The 19,034-nt window shown below is 34.8% G+C and overlaps 1 protein-coding gene across 3 annotated transcripts in view; it reads left to right on the top strand.

The window, feature by feature from the left end:
* Window positions 1-19,034, top strand: part of LOC143223631 (cell adhesion molecule Dscam1-like) — a 118,896-nt gene that overhangs the window by 54,331 nt on the left and 45,531 nt on the right. For all 3 annotated transcript variants that reach the window (XM_076451831.1, XM_076451830.1, XM_076451829.1), the window contains 4 exons: window positions 5,817-6,086; window positions 8,435-8,842; window positions 14,539-14,700; window positions 17,437-17,721. In XM_076451831.1, coding sequence (XP_076307946.1) covers window positions 5,817-6,086; window positions 8,435-8,842; window positions 14,539-14,700; window positions 17,437-17,721 — 1,125 coding nt within the window. The remainder of the gene's footprint in view (window positions 1-5,816; window positions 6,087-8,434; window positions 8,843-14,538; window positions 14,701-17,436; window positions 17,722-19,034) is intronic.

Raw genomic sequence — 19,034 nt, forward strand, 5'->3', positions numbered from 1 at the left:
CGAAGGCACAGTTGATAGTTAATGATTGGTTCATATAAAACATCTATTTTTCGGTCCCACTCAATTAACTTCTGCGATAATCCACTCTTAGAACAATTCAACACCCTGACATTTAGCTTTTCCCAAATCCGCTTCCGTGACATGTTTACTCCTTACCTAATTTTTTCGGATAATATTTGAACTTTAAGATGTACTTTAATGTCTTGCACGCAAAAGTCCAAAAGTCGGAAATTCCTGTTCTTTCTTGGACTTTTTACGGTTATTTCATCAGTTTATAAAAGAGGCTATAAATTCCAGAACAAGAGTATCAGTATCAGCTGTATTAAAATGTTAGCAGAGAAACTGCTCACTTCCAAGTTCAGATACTCTTCTTTTCAGTGTCTTTGAGTAATAGCAGTATGGTGCTGCATCAGATCACCAGGGGGCCATGGTCTAGACAGAAAGATTATTTTCTTTTTAGCGTTGAACAAATTTTCAGTTGCTGAGCTGATGGGACATTCAACCCAGCAATGTATCTTTTAGATCAAGTTTATTCATATAGAAAATGTTGGCAGTATCCAGCTTGTTGCTGTGTGAGAGCAGCTAACGACCGGATGCTTCAAGCCATGAATGAGGTCAATCCAGGAATGAATTCACCGAAAATAATGATTAATTTTGACCATCCACGCATTTTAGGGAGATATCTGCTCATGCCCAGCTCATGCCCAATAAAAGATTTTTTATTCTTCATATTTATCAAAATATAAAACTTGATATTTCGTGTCTAAGCGCGCGCCCAGAACCCATATTTTACTCTCAAAGCCAACTTTTTTCTTGACCTTTGCCTATGTTCCTAACTAGTACCATTATCGTTATGGCTTCATTTGTATAAAATGCAGGTGAAAATGGGATATTTCTTGCCCTCTAAATTATAATTTCTAGTATAGTGCTTCAAGAATTCGTAGAATGAAAGACCAAATAGACTAGAAAATGGGTAAAATTATTTTGGAAATACGTAGACTGAATCGACTGGGAAGTCAACACCCTCAGCCTGTGTTCTCTTCGTACCTTTGAAATCATAATATAAGAGTCTGAGAAAATGAAGCAAAAACTAAAATTGCCTTGCAGGTTTTGGTAAGAAATGCATAATATCCTGACAATGGCCACTCTACAGTCTGGAAGATCTCTTATGGTGTTGTAATACTGTTCTCTCTTTGGGGTGGTTCTTTTAAATTATTTGGTGGAAATAAAGCCAAGACCAGTCTACAAAATGATGATAATATAGCTTATTTTTCCTTAAGGACAAAGATAATTAATACCGTTTTCACAGTGACTGGTTTTACTCACTTATGATACAACAACTGACGTACAAAAGGACTGGACAATTTAACAAACTATTCAGTGAATTACTGTCAATACCAACTGAATATTATAAAGTGATTCAATGACTCAGTAATTTTTGTATTTATGATATACTCTCGTCTCTCGCTATTCCTCTAACTTACTAGATTCTTGACATCAAATTTGGAACAATCGATGTATTCTAGGCCCATTTCTATAAATTTTTCTATCTTATCGTAGGTAGTTTAGGTATACAGGGAAGAGAACTGAAGAAATTCAAGGATTACAGCTGAAGATAACAATACACCTACCAATTTAATGAGGAAATTGTAAACTGTGGTAGAGAGGTACTAGGGTGTAGCCACTCCACAAAATACCTTACACCACGAAATACTGACTAAGTCTCGCTACCATGTTTCATATATGTTCAGATTTAAACCATAAGCAAATAGTCGAAGCAGTGAATTGTAACGTATTGTCGTGTTCCGTTTTAAGCACTAGTGCACAGTACTGATATACATATTATATGACATTAGTAAAAGCAACAGAGTAACTTAATTATTTGATAACAAATATTTCAGATTTATTTGACTTTCGGATATTAGAACGCATAAGAAACTTTAATTCCTAAAAGTAGTTATTAAATGTTAGTCATTGGAAACTTATCTGATAAGTAGAGGCTAATAGATGCCACCAAAGACTTATCTCGTTAAGTAATGTTAGTTTACATCGGATATTTACTTCATTAGGTACTACACAGCAGAGACACATCTGATTAAGTAATATTAGTATACATCGGATATTTACTTCGTTAGGTACTACACAGCAGAGACACATCTGGTTAAGTAATATTAGTATACATCGGTTATTTACTTCATTAGGTACTACACAACAGAGACACATCTGATTAAGTAATGTTAGTATACATCGGATATTTACTTCATTAGGTACTACACAGCAGAGACATCTGATTAAGTAATGTTAGTATACATCGGATATTTACTTCATTAGGTATTACACAGCAGAGACACATCTGGTTAAGTAATATTAGTATACATCGGATATTTACTTCGTTAGGTATTACACAGCAGAGACACATCTGATTAAGTAATGTTAGTATACATCGGATATTTACTTCATTAGGTATTACACAGCAGAGACACATCTGATTAAGTAATATTAGTATACATCGGATATTTACTTCATTAGGTATTACACAGCAGAGACACATCTGATTAAGTAATGTTAGTATACATCGGATATTTACTTCATTAGGTACTACACAGCAGAGACATCTGATTAAGTAATGTTAGTATACATCGGATATTTACTTCATTAGGTACTACACAGCAGAGACACATCTGGTTAAGTAATGTTAGTATACATCGGATATTTACTTCATTAGGTATTACACAGCAGAGACACATCTGATTAAGTAATATTAGTATACATCGGATATTTACTTCATTAGGTATTACACAGCAGAGACACATCTGATTAAGTAATATTAGTATACATCGGATATTTACTTCATTAGGTATTACACAGCAGAGACACATCTGATTAAGTAATGTTAGTATACATCGGATATTTACTTCATTAGGTATTACACAGCAGAGACACATCTGATTAAGTAATATTAGTATACATCGGATATTTACTTCATTAGGTACTACACAGCAGAGACACATCTGATTAAGTAATGTTAGTATACATCGGATATTTACTTCATTAGGTATTACACAGCAGAGACACATCTGATTAAGTAATGTTAGTATACATCGGATATTTACTTCATTAGGTATTACACAGCAGAGACACATCTGATTAAGTAATGTTAGTATACATCGGATATTTACTTCATTAGGTACTACACAGCAGAGACATCTGATTAAGTAATGTTAGTATACATCGGATATTTACTTCATTAGGTATTACACAGCAGAGACACATCTGATTAAGTAATATTAGTATACATCGGATATTTACTTCATTAGGTATTACACAGCAGAGACACATCTGATTAAGTAATATTAGTATACATCGGATATTTACTTCATTAGGTATTACACAGCAGAGACACATCTGGTTAAGTAATGTTAGTATACATCGGATATTTACTTCATTAGGTATTACACAGCAGAGACACATCTGATTAAGTAATATTAGTATACATCGGATATTTACTTCATTAGGTATTACACAGCAGAGACACATCTGATTAAGTAATATTAGTATACATCGGATATTTACTTCATTAGGTATTACACAGCAGAGACACATCTGGTTAAGTAATGTTAGTATACATCGGATATTTACTTCATTAGGTACACAGCAGAGACACATACACAGCAGAGACACATCTGGTTAAGTAATGTTAGTATACATCGGATATTTACTTCATTAGGTATTACACAGCAGAGACACATCTGATTAAGTAATATTAGTATACATCGGATATTTACTTCATTAGGTATTACACAGCAGAGACACATCTGATTAAGTAATGTTAGTATACATCGGATATTTACTTCATTAGGTATTACACAGCAGAGACACATCTGATTAAGTAATGTTAGTATACATCGGATATTTACTTCATTAGGTATTACACAGCAGAGAGACACATCTGATTAAGTAATATTAGTATACATCGGATATTTACTTCATTAGGTATCTGATTAAGTAATGTTAGTATACATCGGATATTTACTTCATTAGGTATTACACAGCAGAGACACATCTGATTAAGTAATGTTAGTATACATCGGATATTTACTTCATTAGGTATTACACAGCAGAGACTCATCTGGTTAAGCAATGTTAATACACATCGGATATTTACTTCAATAGGTACTACATACCAGAGACAAAACACATACGTGACTCCCAACGTTTATAAATTAGGAGAAACGGGATAGTAGACAGAATTTTTTTTTTGCCATTTCGATAATTATGTTAGAGGTTAGTAGTCATGTAATATTCATTTCTTTATTAACGGTAATACCAAGTATATTCTCTGTTAATGTGTGTTTTCCTATATTAAAGCCACATCGAGCTATCTGCGATGTCCACTGAGGGGAATCGACCTCAGTTAACACTAATTACTAGTCGACTGAATTAGTACATAGCGGATATTCACCTCATATTAGTAGACTGGGATACTGCATATAAACACCTAAAATGGGTTACTACCCAGTGGATACTTACCTTTAATAAGTTAAACTGGCTTGCTATGTATAGAATATTTACTTGATATTATTAAACTTGGTTACTACGTAGTGAATTCTTACCACGTATATGTGGTATTCGTAAATTAAGTAACTACATAATGGATTCTCACATCATAACAGATATTAGAAGACTAAGCCAGTTAGCGATAGATCATCAAACGATATTAGTGTATTATATTAGCACATATAGATACTCACCTGTTATTAGTAAACTAGATTAATATGTATAATGGATATGTACGTCATTTGTGTGGACTGGATTAATATATAGTGGATACTCACGCATTTTATTAAATTATAATAGTGCATAGTGGACATTCATATCATATTAAAACACTAGATTAGTACACAGTGGATACTCGTTGATATAAGTATATGTAGTGAATACACATATCATCTTAGTAAACTGGATTAATATATAGTGTACACTTACTTAATATTATTAAAAAGGGTTAATATGTAGTGGCTACTTACCGAATATTAGTAAACTATATTAGCGCATAGTAGGTACTCACCTGTTGTTAATAAACTGAATTTGTATAAAATGGACGCTCATCTCACGTTAGTAAACAGGATTAGCATGTTGTGTATACTCACATGAAGCTAGTAAACTGGATTACTGTACACTGGATAATTCTCACCTCATATTACTAGACTGGATTAATATGTAGTGGTACTTATCTCATATTAGGAAACTGGATGCTCAACTCATATTAAATACTTTATTCGTTATTAAAGACAGATGCACGCGGGAATTTCAATGGAAAATTTTGTGAAAAGAAAAGTCTTCCTTTTAAAAAGTTTGTATGGAAGTGAAAAATAGTTGGTCGTTAAATACTGGTAGAGAACAAAATATTACTGAGTTATTAGCAGCACTCGTTGAGAAAGCGAATTCTACTATTACTTTTCAACTGTGAAGCTTCCAAGGTTGTTGAAATATTATTCTAACATCTAGTTACTGAACAACAAACAATTCTCAGAATATTGTTTGTTGAAATAAATAATTTAATTTTCACTTCAGCCTATTTTACATAAGAATATTTATTCTACTTTTTCGAGTCAAAATGCATCATTTTATTTATGCTTGTATTTGCCGTTCATTGTTCTCCTATTTTGCTGTTAAATCGAATTTTAATTTAGCTGGATAATGAAGGTAATTTGTTTACCCTTTTCCAACTGAAACAATAAACAAACAATAATATGTTTTGCATTTTTCTGATTATGTTATATAACCAAGCGTATATCTTTTTCTAAACGTTTTAGAACCTTTATCAGTTGAAATATACCCTCGACGCCAGGTAATAGACATCGGCAAATCAGCTTCCTTCAATTGTTCGATCTCCGGTCAGCCAGTTTCGAGCATACAGTGGAGAAAAGATCTACGGCCTCTAGAGGGTGAGACGAGACGCCATCTAGTGTCCAGGACTGTTGTACAAATTTCTTCTGTGGTAAGAGATGACAGAGGGATGTATCAATGTTTTGTGAAGAATGACTGGGAATCATTACAGTCGGCTGGAGAACTAAACATTGGAAGTAAGCATACGTCTAAATTTTAACCATCTAAACTTTTGTGAACAATTGTATCTCGATTGGTACTCTTTTAAAGGGACTTTCAGACGTATTTTATCAGTAGATAACCAACGGGAATTCTCTAACACTTGAAAATTTAGTAGGGTGAATAGCAATATATATATCGTGCACTGTTTTGTATCAGATTTAGTCAACTACTACTGTTCTAAAGTGCATTCAGACGTGTATTGTGTCCTTAAATAATTAATAGGAATTTTCTAACAGTTTGCAATTTAGCAGGATGAATGGTAATATATGTGAGTTACACACTCTACAGCAAGAGTTTTGTATATGACTTTGATTCATTTCAGTCACGAGCTTTCTCTCGGTCATATTTGTAGATACTGATTTCAAATGTATCGATCCATAGCTCAGTCAAGCATGTGTTGCTTACAAATATCTGAATTTATAGAATAGATATCATTCCGCGAATATTACACGATACTGCGAAACCCAGGCAACAGAACAATAGATTTACAAAGGCCTAGGATACTCGAGCATGTCGAAAAATTGAATAAGAAAACTAAATGAGGAAAAGAATAAAATACAATTTACAAATAAAGCTTTTCTTGTGAGATAAGTTGGTATGTCTGAAGGCCTGGCATAGCCTGGTTCTTTGTTTCTTCGACTCACAAATCTGAGGGTCCCACGTTCAAATCCCCGTCACTAAACACGCTCGCCTTTTCAGTTGTTGGGGCTTTATAAAGTGACGGTAAATCTACTATTCGTTGGTTAAAGAATAGTTCAAAAGTTTATAGTGGGTTAAGCAGACAAACTGCGTTTCTTCTAGTGTATCAGTAACAAATCAAGGACGGCTAACGAGGATAGTCCTCGTATACCTTTGCACTAAATTCAAATCAAACTATGTCTCTCAAAAATAAATTCTGCCATGGTCAATATTTCCACTCGTTTTTACGACCAATTTCACGTGTCTCGGTCTACAGTGATTCCTTGGCACCCTTTTTCTAATAGTCGACATCTTGCCCAAGAATTAGAGCTTCATTAAAGCTAGATGCATATTTTTATTCCCACACCTCTTTTGGTAATTAAGTCTTGTCCAAGACTTAGGCTTTTATTAGGGCCACTTGCAAGTTCTTGATGCCCTTCTTTTGATAGCCATGTCTTACTCAATAATTAGACCACTACTGGAACCATTTCCATGACATGGTCCAAAGTAATCCTTTAATGTGTTTCTTTTGATAGGCATGTCTTTGTTTTGTTTTTGTTTGTTTTTGAATTTCGCACAAAGCTACTCGAGGGCTATCTGTGCTAGCCATCCCTAATTTAGCAGTGTAAGACTAGAGGGAAGGCAGTTAGTCATCACCACCCACCGCCAACTCTTGGGCTACTCGTTTACCAACGAATAGTGGAATTGACCGTCACATTATAACGTCCCCACGGCTGAAAGGGGCGAGCATGTTTGGCGCGACGGGGATGCGAACCCGCGACCCTCATATTACGAGTCGCACGCCTTAACACGCTTGGCCATGACGGGCCCCGACATATCTTACCCAATAAATAGACCACTACTGGAACCATTTCCATGACATGGTCCAAAGTAATCCTTTAATGTCTTTCTTTTTATAGCTAATGTGTTACTCAATAATTAAACCACTACTGGAACCATTTCCATGACATGGTCCAAAGTAATCCTTTAATGTCTTTCTTTTTATAGCTAATGTGTTACTCAATAATTAAACCACTACTGGAACCATTTCCATGACATGGTCCAAAGTAATCCTTTAATGCCTTTCTTTTGATAGCCATGTCTGACCCAATAATCAGACCACTACTGGAACCATTTCCATGACATGGTCCAAAGTAATCCTTTAATGTCTTTCTTTTGATAGCCATGTCTGACCCAATAATCAGACCACCACTGGAAACATTTCCATGACATAGTCCAAAGTAATCCTTTAATGTCTTTTCTTTTGATAGCCAATGTGTTATTCAATAATTAAATCATTATTAGAACCATTTGGATACCTTCTCTAAATTGATTCTATGATTTTCTTCTTTTGATAATCAGTGTTTTACAGTAGAATGAATGTATTTTAATATTTATTATAAAAAGTAAAATGAGCAAGTTTAGCCATTTGGGATGTCTAGGTATAGCACAAACTGGAAACAGTTTGTTATCTGCTAACTACTAATTGGGCTAATTTCTTTCTTTTTTATAATACTGAAAGATTAATTTGATAATTTCTTAAGATTTTTTTTAGTTTTGATTTAATATTTTATGTCATTTGCAAAATCATCATTGAACAAAGAGTTAGAATCTTCATTAATGACTTGTTTTATCTCGCTACCAGTTGATGAGCCCTCTCTTCAAGAAAAGTTTCCTGAGCAGACATTACAACCAGGTCCTCCCTTGTCTCTCCGCTGTGTGGCACAGGGCAGTCCTCTGCCTCAGGTTACATGGTCCTTGGACGGGATGTCCCTTCCCGAAAGCTCTCGATTACGCATGGGAGATTACGTTACGCGACAACAACGTGTTATCAGTTATGTTAACATCTCCAATGTTCTACCAGAAGATGGAGGCACCTACACCTGTAAAGCAACCAATGACGGTGGAGAAGTCACTCATTCTGCTAAAATCAATGTCTTTGGTCAACCTTTTGTCCGGACTATGAAGAACTTATCAGTAGTGGCCGGAGATATGATGACACTACAATGTCCAGTTGGCGGTTACCCTATTGACCTCATAGTGTGGGAACGTGGTAGGTATAGAAGTAAAAATATATATTATATTATTTCAATACTATTTTATTGTTACGTATGCTATAATACAATCTATCTCTTCTGTTTGGTGTCATTAGTTTTATCATGAACATTTTAATTTACTCTTATTATTAATGTGTTTACGTTGTGTGAATTTAATGTTTAACACCACTGTTGAATAACACTAACTAACTGTATTCTATAGCTAACATTAATGTTCATTGTCATTGTTGGATTGCATTAGTTACCTTGATCTACATCTAAAGTTAATGCTTTTCGTCATTGTTGTGTTTTTTTGTTGTTAATTTGTGAATGAAACTTTATTCTTAAAGATAATGTTCATTTTCATTGTTGCGCTGAAATATTTATCGGACTGCGTATCAAAAGTTAACGTTTTTGTCGTTCTTGGATATCACTAGTTATTGTACTGTGTACCTACCAAACATGCTCGCCCTTTCAGCCGTGGGGGCGTTATAATGTGACGGTCAATCCCACCATTCGTTGATAAAAGAGTAGCCCAAGAGATAGTGATGACTAGCTGCCTTCCCTCGAGTCTTACACTGCTAAATTAGGGACGGCTAGCGCAGATAGCCCTCGAGTAGCTTTGCGCGAAATTCCAAAACAAACAAACTGTGTAACTAAAGTTACTACTTATCGCTTTGATGGTGTGTTATTAGCCAATTAAAATCTAATATTGATTTTTTACTGAGTTTGTTAGCTGTATTATGTTTAAAAGTCTATATTCTGTTTACGATTTTACTCATTGGCTCTGGTGAACATTACAATATTTTTACCTCAATTTGAAACATAACTTAGGTACCTAAACAGAAAGGTTTTATCTTATTTTGTATCAAGGGAAAATCTACGGTTTATTTGTTAAAGTAAATAAAATTTCATAACTAGAATCTCAAGTGTTAGAAGGACATTGAAAACATAATGACGAAATTATCGTCCGCGAATTTTATGCATATAAACATTTGCATTACTTTGCTTTTATTATTTGCTAAAATTAACGATTTTGAAACTTTCTTAATGAACCATCGGATCAATTTTCGTTATTATCCAAATCGGAATTCTCCTGCAAGCCTTATGCCTCATTAAGTCTGCTTTAGAATGGAATATCGAATAGTTTTAGCGCGTTTCCAATAAGACACTTTAATTAATTCAGTTGTAGTGGACGCCTGACGGACTTTAACAGCTCGAGTCGTGCTGTCTTGAGTGTCGACTGCAGATAAAGCAGTATATTCTCCTCTCTAACGTACAGTTTACAGACTGTTGCAAGGCAGTATTCCACAGGAATATATCGACACAAAAGCTCAGGGGCGAAGACCCTAAAGCAACAACACAGTGGAACAGAGCTTCAATTTGGTAATGGAACGTTTCTCAGCGTGGCTTGTTTTCATTTATTTCTCAACACCTTTCGAAGGCAAAGACCTTAATAATTAATTATTCGTAACATTAATTATCTTAAAGAGGTCTTTATAATTTAATTCTGGACGTCAGCATCGAATTCTGAAGCATCAGTTACTGAATAGCTTGGTTTTATTCAAAATACCTGAGGATGTTGTCTGTTTATCGTGCGATAATTCAAGATAGTTATTACAAAGTTGTCGAGGTCTAATAAAAATGCGATAAAGTAATTTTTGAAATGGTATAACCTAAGTGCTTATTAGAATGTCTTCAGCATCCCTTGTTAGCCTTAACCATTGATCTATAAGTGCTGCTAATATCTACCATTTAACACAGTATTTTCAAATTCTAACCGCCAAATTTCTACTCAACCGATACATTATACCAATCAATCCACCAGTAAAGAACATATCGTTAATCATTACCTCTAAGGTTTTACTAGCCCACTAGATGGCACGAGTAGCTTACGCAATCTTAGATACTTTGTTTGTCGTTCTATAATTTTCTAATACAATGTTTATCTCTCGGTGGGACAGTGGTACGTCTTCGGATTTGCAACACTACAATCAGGTGTTTGTTCCATCTCGGTGGACACAGCGGACATATAAGGCTTTGCTATTACAAAACATACACTGCACATCTTTATTTAGATATTTTGGTTCAAATAATGAAAGCAAGAAGTTAACAGCTTGAAAGCGCAAATATGTAAAAATAACCAGTTAACTAGTGAAATTTTCTCCTTGTCTTTTACATTCTTACCGGTAAATGGTCAAAGTACGCACTAGCAATGAGAATAGCAAGCAATTCAAATCAACTACAGATGTCGCTGTTAACACTCACAATATGGTCGACGCACAGAGGGTAAGGGAGTATTGCTTAATCGTCATACTGTTAGAAACTGGTTTTAGTCTTAAGTGTTGAAGCACAAAATATCAGTGATTTTTATTGATTACTAAGAAATAAGAAGTAGCAAGCATTAGGTTTTCAACCAATTTTATAACATGATTTACAGTCAAGCAATTACGTATGAGGAGAAATAACCGTAAATGTATTGCATAATCAACATGTAAACATAATTAGAAGTTTTCATGTGTTAAGATTCTTTATGAAAACTACGCACACACAAAATATTACAGTGTGGACTTCAAAACGTATTTTGTTATGGAGAGAATAACAAAGTTATGTAACTGTCCGGCAGAAATGTTTTTGAGAAATGCAAGCACTATATTGGTCCACTAATACAATGGTTGTCCAAGTTAGAAATTATTTGGATTTAACACACACATGTATGTACTAGCTGGAGTACCCGTCCCCTAAGGTTATGTAAATTCATGATTAGTGAAAGGTTATCTTGGGACATGAAAAGTTGCTTCCCTTATTCTTAGGCCCTGCATGGCCAGGTGGTTATGGAACTCGACTTGTAATCCGAGGGTCACGGGTAAGCATAATACGTATTTTGGAAAATATTTTTAATGCTGTCATGGTAAACAAAACACCTATGTCCAACGCACAACTGTTATTTGTTTGTTTTACTTTTGATTTCTCACAAACGGCGGAATAACAGAGAACTTCTTAATGCGTTATAATTACGTTCCAATACACCTAGCATTATCTATTTCGATTTTATTGTTTCGAAATTCCGTTAATAGAAACTGTTGTTGTTGTTTCGAATTAAGCACAAAGCTACACAATGGGCTATCTGTGCTCTGCCCACCACGGGTATCGAAACCCGGTTTTTAACGTTGTAAGTCCGCAGACATACCGCTGAACCATTGGGGAGAAATAGAAACTGTAACTGTAACTAAATTTAGCAGATCTAGTTTACAAAAATCAGTCATTTGTTCGTCTACACTTCATGTTTTAAGGCTAGGCATAGCCAGGTAGTCAAGGCACTCGACTCGTAATCTACGGGTCACGGGTTCGAATCCTTGTCACACCAAACAAGCTCACCCTTTCAGCCGTGGGGGCGTTATAATGTGACGGTCACTCCCACTATTCGTTGGTAAAAGAGTATCCCAAGAGTTGGCGGTGGATGGTGATGACTAGCTGCTTTTCCTCTGGTTTTATACTGCTAAATTACGGACAGCTAGCGCAGATAGCCCTCGAGTAGTTTTGCTCGAAATTCAAAGCAAACAAACCATGTTTTAGCTTTACAATTTGCCACTAGAGTGAGTCGACTGAAATGGAACTGCGTATATCTATCGTCCTCTTGGTTCTTAAGAGGCTATTAGGGTTAGCAGTCATCTTTGTAATTTAGTTGCTGTACCCTAAATTTCCAGTAGACCGCCAGCCATTACTTTTATTTATGACGAAAAAGTTGTTCGTCTAGACACTTTCGAATAAAGATTTTTTCATAGAAAACTAATTAGAGACCTTAAAAATCTTTGTTTTTCAGGTAAAGTAAATTTCCTTAAAAAACTATAATTTGTATTTTTTTTTTGAAGTAGTTGTTAAGACTAAGTGTTATAGGATTTGATAATTGTTATTCTGCGCCAGTGTTGTTGATTTAGCATTCTTTAAACCACACAGAATATAGAAATTATAAGGAAAATATTTAAAAAAATAAGAAATGAACTCCAATCACGTATTTTAGGAGCTTAATATATTGTTATGATTAGACACCATTCAAACCTAAGGAAATATTTTCGATGAGCTGAAAATGTTTTTATAGGCCTACCAAAACACGCAAATTGCATGTAAGAAATTCTGTTTTGTGCACTGACAAAACGTTTGAATACATTTTTTTATAACTTTTACACATTTGTGTTTAGGATGTAATAAGCGTGAAAGACCAATCATTAGATTACTGTGAGACTTTTTCCACGTGCTTATATGTGTGTAAGTAAACTGCACCTGTTTCAAGGGTCATTAAGCAACATTTAACGATAGATGGCGTGCTACTTTTAAAATTTAGTGAAAAATTGTGAAATGCCATCAGTGTTATGAATATGATTTGTTACTGTGCAAACGTGTTTTTTAAAGAAAATATTATAATAATATTTGTTTTTTTTTTTTATAAATATCTATTCCATTTTACTGTATTGATTTTGTCTTGTTAAAAATCAGTCTGATCACATAACATTATTTATGATAGTTTCAAAAGCATTCTAAAAGTATATATTTATTTAACATGCTAACAATTTCAATACTGTGCTTCAATTACCAGCTTCATCTAACTCGTCCCTGTGTATTAGGGTTAGGTTTGATTCTGACGACATTCTCCTGTTTGGGTTTGTAATTAATTATAAGCATTTGAAAGTTTCGTAACGACAAGTTTATAGCTAAGCCTAACGAAATTTTTGAAATATGAAAGTGAAGCCTTACCCAAAGTGTCTTCTGCAGGTAGATGTTGAAAAGTTTCTGTTTTGTCGTACTCTTCTTTTAGATATGCTTTGAATGGATTAGTATAAACTTTATGTTTAAAAACTGCTGGAAGTTCGGATGTGTATTGTTTAACATATGCTACTTTAATGCTGAAAACATCAGTAAAATAAAATAATGTCTTATAGTATTTGTGAGTAAGAGCATAAGAATAGTATTTAATAGTAACTTTGATGAGAGCAAGCTTCCTATTTAGATCAATATTACAAATCTGTTAAGGATTATGACTAATTACACATATTCAGTGATATATTAAACATTCTAATTAATAGATATATTAAACATTGTAATTAATAGCGTGGATGAAATTAGAATTAAAAATAATATAATATACTTCAGTTATTATTACTATTTAATATACCACATAACAAGTTTATTTTTTGTTACGATATATATTGGTAGACTGCTTTCATTATAAATTAATAATAATTACGTAACTAAATGTATAAGCTAAATAATGTTTTTCTGTTCGAGATTTGTTGGAAGGCTGGAGTTTTTTTGTTTTTTTAATCAACTTGTATTATAGGTGCTATTATTTTGTCTTGTGTTGACAGAAATGATCTATTTGGAAGATGAGTGTTGTTCTCTGTATTAGACCAATTTGGAAGGATGGGTAGAATTTAACATTATGTTTAGTCCACTAGAAAGTTTACTGTTATTCTTTTGTGCTAGACCAACTTGGAAAGTGAGATGTTTTGTGTATGTATTGTATCCAGTTCAGGCTCAAGAGATTCCAATAGTACAGATTCAACTTTCTCATGTTTTTATTTTCTTCCTTTTTCAAGCAGGTCATTACTAAATGGACATCTCAATTTCTTTAATTGGTATTTTTAGATCAAATGGTCAGTTTTAGGTTACTTAAAATACAGGTCATTTTGATCGCTGTGTGTCTGAAATATTCCAGAGGGCGTACGCCTCCCGTACAATCATAGACAAAAGGTTTACCTGAATGGCACCTTAGTGGTGAGGGATATTATGAGAGCTACAGATGAAGGAAAGTACACCTGCCAAGCTGGCGATAAGGAAGGAAACACAGCCCAAACTAGCTTAGTGGTGTCGGTTTTAGGTAAGGCTCCATGTCTTCACTGTTCAACAACCGTTTGTCTTTAGATAAGAGGGGATTTAGAGCTCAAAAATAACTAGGCGCGTAATAAATCTTGACTATTTTGTGTGTCACAGATAACGATTTTATAGCGAAACAACTAAAATATAAAAACCAGAATAATTAGTGTTAAAAAGTACCAATAGAAAAGGCTTTTGCTTCGTAAACCTCCGAACTTAAATTAGTCTTTTTTAACTCGTTGAGCGTAGAAACTTGGATACATCGTAAAATAATCTGTTTGTCTATGGAAAAAAAAACAGCTGATGGTGATCACTTGTGATATTCATTTATGTAACCAGCGGTATATGTAATACAAAGCGCACATACACTTACAGCTAATTTAGCTTCATTACTTCAGGTGTTAAGAATAGATTAAGTAGATAACACGCATAGAATAATGTGTTGTTAAGCACACATACTAATAGGTAAATAATGAAGCATGACAAAATGAAATAAAATAATTATTTAACTTGTAAAACAAATAGACGGAAAATTTTAAATATAGATAACTTCATTACTTATATATGTATAAACCGTTCCCCGAGTCTCGTTTTCCCGCGATGGGCACAGCAGATCGCCTGATGTGGTTTCGCTATAGAATAAAGAAACTAAACCGATGGAAACTAGGTAAATTGACGGTTCGTTATTTGTAATCAAGCAGAAATCTATACAATGGGCTTTGTGTGCTCTGCTCACAACAGGTATCGAAACCTGGTTTCTAGGAATGCGAGTCCGCAGACATAGCGCTGTGCCACTAGGGTTTGTTTGTTTGTTTTGAATTTCACGCAAAGCTACTCAAGGGCTATCTGCGCTAGCCGTCCCTAATTTAGCAGTGTAAGACTGGAGGGAAGGCAGCTAGTCATCACCACCCACCGCCAACTCTTGGGCTACTCTTTCACCAACGAATAGTGGGATTGACCATCGCATTATAACGCCCCACGGCTCAAAGGGCGAGCATTTTTGGTACCACAGGGATCCGAACCCGAGACCCTCAGATTACGAATCGAACGACTTAACCCCCCTGGTCGGCCATTGGGGGAGGACTAGATAAATAAGACCACGAATATAGTAATAATGACTATAGCTTTAATTAATTTTAAAAGTAATTATTCAACAGGAACAATATTTAAAGAGGAACATGCTCATTAAGAAATAAAAACTTATATTTCGTTTATAATATGGAACCTAAACGAAACAATGAATTCTTCACACGCAGGCTAAATGTTTCAGTTTAACAAAGTAATAAGTAAAATCAATAAGTCTATTTTAATATCCTCTCTATTTCACTTTTTGTCTTAAATTACTGTTCTGCAGACTCACTAAATGAGCAAACCGTTCTAATTAACGCAAGTTGCTATAGCAACCATGTGTGAATTAGGAACTGTACATTCAATTGATCTCAAAACAGTAAAAAAATATCCTTGGCTGTGCCTACCTTCTCAACTTCTAATGTATAGTTATATAGTCGTTCATATCTAACCAAATATACCCCGATGGAATAGCGATAAGTCTACGAATTTACGACCCTAAAATCAGGGGTTCGATTCCTCTCTGTGGGCTCAGCAGATAGCCTGATGTGACTTTGTTATAAGAAAGCATGCACATCTAACCGAATTATTGTAATTATGTTGTTTTTTTTATATATCTGATCAGTCTGTCTCTCTTGGCCCGGCATGGCCAAGCGTGTGATGGCGTGCGACTCGTAATCTGAGGGTCGGGGGTTCGCATCCCCGTCGCGCCAAACATGCACGCCCTTTCAGCCGTGGGGGCGTTATAATGTGACGGTCAATCCCACTATCCGTTGATAAAAGAGTAGCCCAAGAGATGGTGATGACTAGCTGCCTTCCCTCTAGTCTTACACTACTAAATTAGGGACGGCTAGCACAGATAGCCCTCGAGTAGCTTTGTGTGAAATTTAAAAACAAACAAACTGTCTCTCTTGGGTAATATATCTATCCATCTGTCTTGTATAATAAATATTATTGTTTACATTTTATAATGAATCAGTCTAGCTATTAGTTTTATGTAATGTATCTGCCGATCTATTTATTATGTGTAATAAGTTTATCTTTTAATGAATCATTATATCTATCTGTCTTATACAGGATACCTATCTATCTATTTCTCTTATGTAATAAATTTATCTATGACTGGTGGTAAGTATTGTTAAGGTAAATTCATGCACTGACCTTAGACTGTAAACTGAGTTTATTCCTATAATGAAAGCGAAATATATTAAACCCTGTGCTGTTGGTAAGTCGTGGTTTAACACAGAAATTAGAAACAGTTTGCACTCATTCTTTGTACCCCTGTTTCCTGTGACCCTTTGTAACCTTTTTCATTAAATCATCAAGATAAGCTTCACGTGGACACTTCAAATGACCATAAAAAGTAGTGAAGAACCGTAAAGTAACGCCCCACTCTTAGCTTAGTGAGGGAAAGATACTGTTGTAGTTACTTTATATCAGTTCTATACATTTTATTCTCAACTCTTCAGGTACGAGAGTCTTAATAACGAAAGATGATTTTGTTATAGATTCTCTATGGATCGGTCATATAGGTTAAAAATGTTATTGCTCTTTTTGGTCAATAATAAATGACGCTTTTAATTTCATACATTTTACACCTATTTTTTGAGTGATTTGGTAATGCACTTTGGAATTATTCTAATTTTATATTTTGTTTAAATGTTTTTTGTAGAACGTCCAGTAATTGACCCCTTCAGCTTTCCAGCGTCGGTCTATCAAGGGCAACGGTTTACACCCATCTGTACTGTCATCAGTGGTGATTCTCCTGTCCAGTTTACTTGGCTCAAAGATGGCCACATGATTGAAGACTATTTAAATATTCAAGTTCTCAGTGTCGCTGAGTTTTCGTCCACTCTGATCTTTAAGTCATTGCGGCCAGAACACCATGGTAACTACACGTGCATCGCAAGGAATTCAGCAGGTTCTGACAGCCACACGGCCACAATGGTAATTCATGGTACGGTTTGGGAGTACAATATCCGCCTATTTATAGTTTTATTAGAAATTTGTTTGATTTTGTAAGAACGTTTCCTGTATGGAATTAACTACAAAACATCGTATTGGATTTTAGTCCTATAATTAGTCCTGGACATTGTAGTAAAAGTATCGGGCTGTGTGTCAAAAAGTCCAAACCTCAAGTCACCATATGCCACTAAACACAGTATGCTCACTCAACAGAGAAAAATTACTAATGCGACATTCAATCGTATTATTCGGTTGAGAGTAGCAGTAGTTACGGCTGGGGTTGTTTATTTTTTGCCCTAATTTTGGTCAGCAGTTCTAAATTAGGAATGGCTATGCGTGAATATTCGACTTTATTACCTGTCCCTGTAGTCCGTGTGTCGCATGAGATGTCGTCTGAAATTAACTACAAAATATCAAAGATTCTTTATCGATAGAAAAAAAAGCTAGTTTCAAATTACAATCCGTCGGTGAAAAGCAGTAACTTTACGGACTTACAACCCTAAAATTCAGGATTCTATTCCCCACGGTCGAAACAGCAGATAGGCCAATATGAATTTTCTCCAAAATAAACTATTAAAATTGAAGGTGTAACATTATTGTTACAAGCCGTCATGATCTTCAACTTCATTTTAATTTTCGTTGCCAAAATCTAAGAGGATAAATGGAATTTCTAGTATTATATCTGAGTGTCTCAACAGATCAGCTTTGAAGATTAGCCACAATAATGTTAGTGTTTAAGTTCAATTACAGAATAATTCAAACATTTTCTGCCTTGAGACATTGGTCTTAAGATTTAACGCACAAGCCTCGGTTTGTTTGAAATTAAGCACAAAGCTACACGGTGGGCTATCTGTGCTCTGCCCACCACGTGTATCGAAACCCGGTTTCTAGCATTGTAAAACCACTGTGTTACTGTGGGGCGCAATTCTCAGATTCAAACCTTCGTACAATGGTTAGCTTTAATTATAATACCCCCCCAGTGGTATAGTGGTACGGATGCGGACTTATTCTGCTGGAAACTTAGTTTCCGTACTTCTAGTAGGCAGAACAAAAATAGTTCTTTATGTATCTTTGCGCTTAATAATAAACAACACCAACAACGTTCACGATTCTTAATTAAAAAACGTTTAGTATAAAAATACGTAACTGACAGTGCAATAAATCTGATAATCATAAAATAGGGCTTCCTTCATCAGCCGAAGACAGGATAAACTGACATTTTAGCACTAGGATTAGTCTTAGTATTAGCCCTAAATTTGTATAATTCATAAATACCTGCTGTAACATTAAACTTTATTCCTCAAC

Source organism: Tachypleus tridentatus, chromosome 8, assembly GCF_004210375.1.
Source record: "Tachypleus tridentatus isolate NWPU-2018 chromosome 8, ASM421037v1, whole genome shotgun sequence".
NCBI lineage: Eukaryota > Metazoa > Arthropoda > Merostomata > Xiphosura > Limulidae > Tachypleus > Tachypleus tridentatus.